The sequence below is a fragment of the Octodon degus genome, unplaced genomic scaffold (assembly GCF_000260255.1).
Source record: "Octodon degus isolate 3935 unplaced genomic scaffold, OctDeg1.0 scaffold00343, whole genome shotgun sequence".
Taxonomy (NCBI): Eukaryota; Metazoa; Chordata; class Mammalia; order Rodentia; family Octodontidae; genus Octodon; species Octodon degus.
Genome location: NW_004524919.1, coordinates 624831 through 632810, shown reverse-complemented (window position 1 = coordinate 632810; position 7980 = coordinate 624831). Strand labels below are relative to the sequence as shown.

Below are 7980 nucleotides of genomic sequence, written 5' to 3'. Positions count from 1 at the left end.
AAAAAAAAAATTGGCGATGACAGAGGCCCTAAACTCTGAAGTAGGATTTCATGGGGTTATCTTTTACTTCTGTTCAACAACAGATTTCACAGCTTAAGAAATCCCCAAGCCCGCTGCTCATACTGCTGAGTGCTCATGCCGCTGAGCCTCGGTTTCCACCACCCGGCGGTGGATGAGCCAGTGAACTAAAAGGGAGGCAGCAAGAGAAGGCCCGTCCCTGATTCTGCCAGCTCTACACAGGAAGAGAATTTAGTACTCTGTAATTATTTGAAATGAAAGCTCATGACATTTATGTCATGGTATGCTTAATTTTTCTTAGGTGTCTGATGGGAACTGATAAATTAGAGACTGGATCATAGGACTTTTCTATTTCATTGATGATATTTTTGTGGAATGAGTATCAAAATATTTTCGCAAAAATAATTGGAGTCAGTTTTGGATTCCTTAGTTCCCAATTCCCAGTAGGTCTAGATGTCTGTAGTGGCATTTCTAAATGACTCTTTTGCTCTCACCCTCTTCATCATGTTGTTATCAAACATTTTTCCTGGTATCATTACAGAAAGAGCTTATGGTTTGGTACCATAAGCACAAAATAGATTTTGTCTTTTTTTTTTTTTTTAATGTATTTTAGTATAGGGCCTATAGGATCTCACTACACAGATCAGACTCTTAGTGATCCTCTTGTTTTCAGCCTCCCAAGTGCTAGGATTATAGGCATGAACCACCATGCCCAGTCTCAATCACTGTCTCAGCATGCCCCAGGGATAGGGCCAGCACAGCACACTGGGGATCAAACCCTGGCTGCTGCGCCTGCCTAATCAGTTGCTTTGGTTCACTGAGCTATCTGGCCAGCCCATAAAAACAGATTTTTTTATTTTTTGTGGTACCAGGTATCCAACTCAGGACCTTGTGCTTGCCAGGCAAGAACTTACTCCACTGAGTTATCTCCCCAGTCCCCCACAAAACAGATTTTGGATACACTAGAGATTCTTCTACCCTCATCAGAGCAGGGACTACTTGGCTGCAAGTTGGTTACCTGATGGGTGAGAAGGGTCTCAGCCTTGGCTGAAAGGATGTCTCTTTGCCCAATGTTTCCTCAGCACTTCAGCCTTCCAGGCTCCCCAGGATGAGCACTCAGTCCCCATGCGCACTACTAGAACTGTCAATTGAGAGCTTGCTGAGGGATGAAGCCCTGGCCAAGGATGCTGTGGAAGATTTGCCCAGGGAGCTCTTCCCACCAGTGTTTATGGAGGCCTTCACCAAGGGCCTCATAGAGGTCTTGAAGGTCATGGTGCTGTCCTGGCCCTTTCCCTCCCTGCCCTTGGGAGCCCTGATGACCATGAGCAAACCAGGGACAGTGGACACTCACAAAGATGCTATGAGAGTACAGAAAAGAATTTTGAAAGCTGTTCTGTATGGACTTGATGTGCTGCTGAGCCAGAAGGTTTACTCAAGGTAAGTGTAACCCAGGTATCGTGGAGGGTGTATTCTCTAGGAATACCAGGAAGGGACAGATATTGTCAGGGAGAGAGGGAGAAAAGGGTGAAGTAGAGCCTTCTGATGGAGACTGGCAGAGGATCAGAGAAGACCTAGTGTTTGCCGAGCCACCTGGGAGTGTGCTGCCTGATGGGGAGGACAGCTAATGGTGGAGGCAGAAGTTCCTGATTGCCTCCCACAGGTACCAGGAGTAGCGACTTGGCTGGATCCAAGGGGGAAGGGGAAAGCAATACATGGACAAACAGAGAGAATAGAAAAGATAGCGATTGACCTCAGAGATGAGGAAGTCACAGGAGGAACCTGGTTCTCAGCCTGAAAGTTCAGGTTTATTACTGGCTCATCCACAGGAGGTTGAAACTACAAGTGCTGGATATGCAAGACAAGCAGAACTTCTGGAGAACCTGGGCTGGAAACCAGGTGGAAGCCTGCTCCTCAGAAGCTATGGAGATGAGAAAAACAGGGAAGAGTGGGACAAGAGAAACAAACCAGAAGACCCTGAAGGTCATTTTAGATCTATGGATCAATCAGGATGTTGTGTGCCCATTGACATCCTACCTCCTCAAGTGGGTGCATGATAGGGGAGATCTGGTGCAGCTGGAATATAAGAGGCTGTATGTGACTTCCATGTGCATTCACTGTGTCACAGACCAGCTGCAAATGGTTAACTTTGAATCTGTCCTGGAGGTGGAAGTGGGTTACTGCTGGACACTCTTTGACTTAGCTGATTTTGCCACTTACTTGCGCCAGATGCGAAATCTTTACAAACTCACGCTCTCTGATATCTCTGAGCCTGCCTTCACTTCCCGAGTGAGGAGAGATCAACTGATCACCCAAATCACCTCTCAGTTTCTTAAGCTCCACTGTCTGCAAGAGATTTATATGGTCTCTGTCTCCTTTCTGAAAGATCACTTGGACCAGGTACTCAGGTAAGATGTGGATCTTGCTCTTCAGTCAAAAGAGCTCTTCCCTTGTGTTTTGTAGGGACATTTAGGGAACATGAACAGTATGCCACCCCACAGAAGATGTGACAGAGAACAAACACTAGGGTACCAACATATCCACTGTTTTTCACTCCTAAGTCATACAACAAGGTGTCACATAGCCACTGTATGTTAGTAGTCATACTGGAAAGGGCCACCACACTAGAATGCCAGGAGGAAGGAGTTCAGATACAATGAGCTCAGGTGTGTGACTTTTTCCTCAAGAAAGCCTTCTAGCATAAGGTGGTGACCAACACCAAGGCCTCTCTGACCTTCAGGGCAGTCATCATGAGAAGGCAGTTCTCCTGGGTGGGCTGATGATAGGATGGAAATGCAGGAGGCTGAAGCTGATGGCAGGGAACAGGGGCTGGACTGGAACAAGGACACAAACTCTGCTGACAGCTTTTGTGGCAACCCCCATAGCTATATCCAGATCTTGCCTGATTTTTGCTTCCTGTTGTTCTCCTGCTATGCTCATCAGTAAAAATCTGCAATTTTTTACTTGGAATTGAGGAAAAGGGACTGTAGAGATTTAACACTCAGCTGTTCTTGCAAGCAGTGGTAAAAGTCACCCCTAAATGGGGCTGACTCATGTGACACTTGGTCCTTGTTGTTGTTTTCCACCACTCACTGATTTTCACCACCATTTTCAGTCTTACTGCTTGGTTCTCTGTAGGTGCTTGCCGACCCCCTTGGAGACCCTCTCTGTAACTCATAGCCAGCTTTCACACTCTGACTGGAACCAGCTGCCCTGCTCTGAGCAGACCAGACAGCTGAAACACTTTGAACTGTGTTGTATCAGTCTGACTAATTTCAGTCCTGAGCCCCTCCAGATTCTGCTAGATAATGTTGCGGCAACGCTGACCACCCTACATCTGGAAAACTGTGGGATCACAGACGCACAGGTCTGCGCCTTTCTGCCTTCACTGAGCTGCTGCTCCCAGCTCACTGCCTTGTGCTTTGTAGGGAATTTCATGTCTGTAGGCACCATGAAGAACCTGCTGAGCCACACTGCCAGGATGAGCAACTTAACCCTGGAGCTGTACTCTCCTCCTCAGGAGGTTCATGTTCCCAGGAATGGTGACCTCCAGCAGATACAAGAACCACTTAGGAGGATGATGAGGACACTAAACTATCCCAGGACAGTGTGGTTTTGTGTTCATCAAGAAAGTGGTCATAACCACCCTGTCTATAACCTGCGCCCTAGTCCATGCCCCACCTGTATCCTCATCTAGTTGAATACATAATATATTTCCTTATGGCCCCAGGAACACAGACCTCTTCTGCGCAAGTGAAAAAAAAAGGCAGATTGTCCAGTAGGCTACAACTTGGAGAATCACTGAGAGCACAAGTGACCTTTGTGGATCTGGGTCCTAGCCAGGATCAAAAATAGGAATTTGAGGGGCTGCTGAGATGGCTCAGTGGTTTAAAGCACCTACTTAGAACAAGCTTAGCAAAGCACAGGGACCGCGGTTCAATCCCCCAGCACCACATGCCAGCCAGCCCCACCCCCTGGTGGGCTGAGCTGGCCACACATACACACACACACACACACACACACACACACACACACAAATAAAATTTTAAAAAAAATAGGAATTTGAGTGGTTAGATGTCAATTTAGGCTTGAGATGACTATATGTATGAATGTAAATGAATGATCAGAAATAAAGAGAGTTGCATGTAAATTATCTCATTTCTTCCATAATTATTCCACCTGGTTTCCAGTTCAGAGCTCATGAATCTGCATTACGTGAGCAGAAAAAGACCTGAGTTGTCTGATCAATGAGGTTTGGCCTCATGAACTCATAGAGGTAAGCAGAGACATTCCACATTGCTCATTCTCTCCTATCTTTTAGCTTTCACTAGCTGCATGTTCCCTGATTTTTCTCCTCCCTTCCTGATATACCCATGCCACTGGTACCCAAAGCCTTCATGCTGAGCTCTAGCCTCAAAATTTTTTGATTGCTGACCAAGTCCTTGTGACTGCCTGGGCTGAGCTTGAACTTGGAATCCTCTACCCTAACTTTCTTTTTTTTAAATTTTATTTATTTATTTATTTATTTATTTATTTATTTATGTGTGTGTGTGTGCGGCCAGCTCAGCCCAGGTCGGGGCTGGCTAGCATGTGGTGCTGGGGAATTCAACCGCTGTCCCTGTGCATTGCTAAGCTTGTTCTAAGTAGGTGCTTTAGACCACTGAGCCATCTCACCAGCCCCTACCCTAACTTTCTAGCATGCATTTATGATAGGAATGGACCTTAAGCTAAGGTTTTTCCTCCTCAATACTGTGCCTCTTTTTGATTTATCTAAGTTTGCCAACCTGCGATGCATTTCAGAGACCAACTCTCTAAAACAACATTTCTTTGGAAAGCACACAGGAGCTGTGAGCAGGAACATGCCTGCTGCATGGTGAACTCAAGGTATAAGAAACTGGTGAACTCAAGGTATAAGAAACAAATGGGAAGGTTCTTGGGAAAATGAGTCCATGTAAGCTGCTGTGATATAAAACCATTTGGTAGCAGGAATCTGTGACACAAAGACCACACTCAAGGCTTGGAACATTCTGGGGTTAATGGGAAAAACTCTTTCTCTGGGACCCTTAGATTTATGCTGACACCAAAATCCTTGACACTGGACATGTGTAACTCAAGGTGACTCAGTTTTGGACCTTGGCTGTGCTGTCAAAGTGTTTTAGTGCCCAGGGAAGTCTGTTCTCCTGGGGCTTCAGTGACAGCACATTGTGTACAAACAACAACAAAAACAAAAACAAAACAAAACAAGGAACAAATAAGCAGCTTAGGGCAAAGGCTTATTGCTTGACAACCAGTGTCACAAAACACATAGAAAAATTCAAACAAAAACTATTAGACATTTTCAGTTGAGTTTATCTCATTTCCTGAACTTTTTATTCAACTTGGTGTTTTCCCAGTCTCATATGATTCTCTTTCAGAATGAAAGGCTGAGTCATTGCCTGTGGATCCCACTTGCCTGGGCAGTGTCCCTGGGAGAAGGACCTTGGTACTAAAATTAAAAGCCACAGGTCAGATCCACTAGGATGACTGCATCTTGGGACTGGACCCATTTCCGCCTCTGAGACCTCCCCATGAGACTTGGAAACGTGTGAGCCCCTCACTTCCCCATAGGATCTGTGCTTTAGATTTCACCTTCTCGAGCAAGTTCCCACATCTGATCCCATGGAAACATACTCCTTACCACTGGGGGCCCCAAGGAGCAAGTGTGCGGCAGGTGCTCTCAAGGATAGTGTTAGATTTTATGTGTCACTATTGGGTTCAATATAATCATTCATGCTTTTAATATCAGCAACATTTGAAGCTGAGACAGGATGATGATAAAGTATGTGGGTTTTTTCTTTTATTATTTATTTTTTTTGTTTTTTGTTTTTGTTTTTTTCCTTCTTGAGATAAGATTGAGCTGTGTGGGTCCTCCTGGTTTATCTTCATCACTATGTAGCCCAAGATGGCCTCAAACTCAAGGTGTTGCTCATACCTCAGCCTCCCTCGTTCTGGGATAACAGGTCTACATCACCGCTCACAGCCTTGGATCATGAATGTGAAGCAAGACTAGACAACATCTTAAGAGCTTATCGGGGCTGGAGAGATGGCTCAGTGGTCTAGGGCACCTACTTGGAACAAGCTTGGCAAAGCACAGGGACCGTGGTTCAATCCCCCAGCACCACATGCCAGCCAGCCCCACCCCCTGGTGGGCTGAGCTGGCCACACACACACACACACACACACACACACACACACTAAATAAATGTAAAAATAAATAAATAAACAAATAAAAGAAACATTTAAGAGCTTATCTCTAAAGTTTGAAATATGCTGGGGATGTAGGCTCAGAACTTCCTGTGTTCAGGGCTGGGGAGATAGCTCAACAGTCTAAGTGCATGCCTGACAAGTGCAAGGACCTGGGTTCAATCTCTGACACAGTACCACATGACATGTCAGCCCCAAAACCCATGCCAGCCACCAAAACCAGGCCTGATGGTGCACATCTGTAATCCCAGGGCTGAGGAGGATGAGACAGGAAGGTCACTATGAAGCCAAACTGCCTAGTGAGACCCTATATCAAATAAATGAATAAATAGTTTAAAAAATTAGACAAATAAAAAGAACTGGGCCAGCCGAATAAACTGGGCTGTGAATTAAAGCTCCTGTAAGCAGGCACGGGGGCCAAGTGTTCTATCCCCCAGCCTGCTGTGCTGGCCCCACCCCTAGGGCAGGTTGAGACAGCGATTGAGACTGGGAGTGGTGGCACACACCTGTAATCCCAGCTCTTGGGAGCTGTAAACAGGCAGATCACTATGAATCCGATCTAGTAGTGAGACTCTGAACACCCGGAGATCCTTCCCTAAAATACAGGAAAAAAATAAAAATAAAAATAATGAAATAAGTAAATAAAAAGCTCTTTCCAAATTCAATCATTAGTGCTGTGAGAAGAGTCACCCATATCTCTCTGTAGCAACTTCCATGTACTTTCTTTGCCTCATGCAGAGGAAAATCTTCCAGTCATGCAGTTACAGGCCAATGTGTCAAGACTCTAGCTAAAAATAGAAAGAGAAACAAACCTGAAGCTATAGGACAGCAGAGAATGTCCCTGGTTTGATTTGAAGTAGTATGCAAATAAATAATAATTCTTTCCTATAAATTATGTTTTGAAAACAGCACTTACTATAATAATTCAGGTTGAACTTGACTTCACAATGTAGCCTGGCTTTACACTTGTAGGAGTCACTTCCATCCAGGTCCTCGTCTGGGTCCACGAAGCCAGTGTTTGTAATCCCAAAGTTACGTTATTGGAATCCCATCAAGTTAATTCCAATCTACCACTTTCAATGCAACCCACAGTGAAAATAAAGACACTAAATTATATTTTCAATCATCAGGGAGTCAAGGGGCTCTAAATTCAGCTATAAAGATGGCTTCCTGGAACAAAAAGAGCGACCCAGGGCCTCACTCAGTTTTTATTCAGGGGAGGAGTGGCTTGAGGAGGATTGACTGAAAATTGGGGGAAGAAGGTGACCATTGTGAGCTGAGCTAGGTGGGTGGCCTACATTTACCTCTGCCATATGCAGGGAGGATATGCAGAGAAAGTAATCTGCGTTATACTATTATGCCATAGAGATAGCATCTAATGTTTTGGGGGCTCTGGTGCTTCAGCTCTGATGTAGTCTTTCAAGCCCCAGGAGATCATAGCCTCTACCTTGAGGCTTGATCCCAGCTGGTGGTGTGGAGCACTTAGCGCTATCATCCTGTCTTGACCCGGCTCACATTAAAGAGCATCAAGTATAGGTTACCAGGGAAACACGCATGCCACCTTCAAAGACTATCACCAGCACCTTGGCTAGACCAATACACGTTACTTAAGGCCAATTGAAGGATAAACAGAAGTCCTAGCCAGCTCTGTACATAAAAATACGAGGAAATAGGTCAGACTCAGTCAAAATGGCGACAGTCGCTCTTCTTTCAAGGAGAGCT

The 7980-nt window shown here is 45.3% G+C and overlaps 1 protein-coding gene across 1 annotated transcript; it reads left to right on the top strand.

Annotated features, from left to right (window-relative positions):
• The first annotated feature begins 1126 nt into the window (after positions 1-1126).
• Positions 1127-3712, top strand: LOC101566289 (PRAME family member 12-like). Its single transcript, XM_004647957.1, has 3 exons — positions 1127-1455; positions 1845-2423; positions 3154-3712. Exons 1-3 carry the CDS (start codon positions 1127-1129, stop codon positions 3710-3712), a joined length of 1467 nt encoding a protein of 488 aa, XP_004648014.1.
• The last annotated feature ends 4268 nt before the right edge of the window (positions 3713-7980 follow it).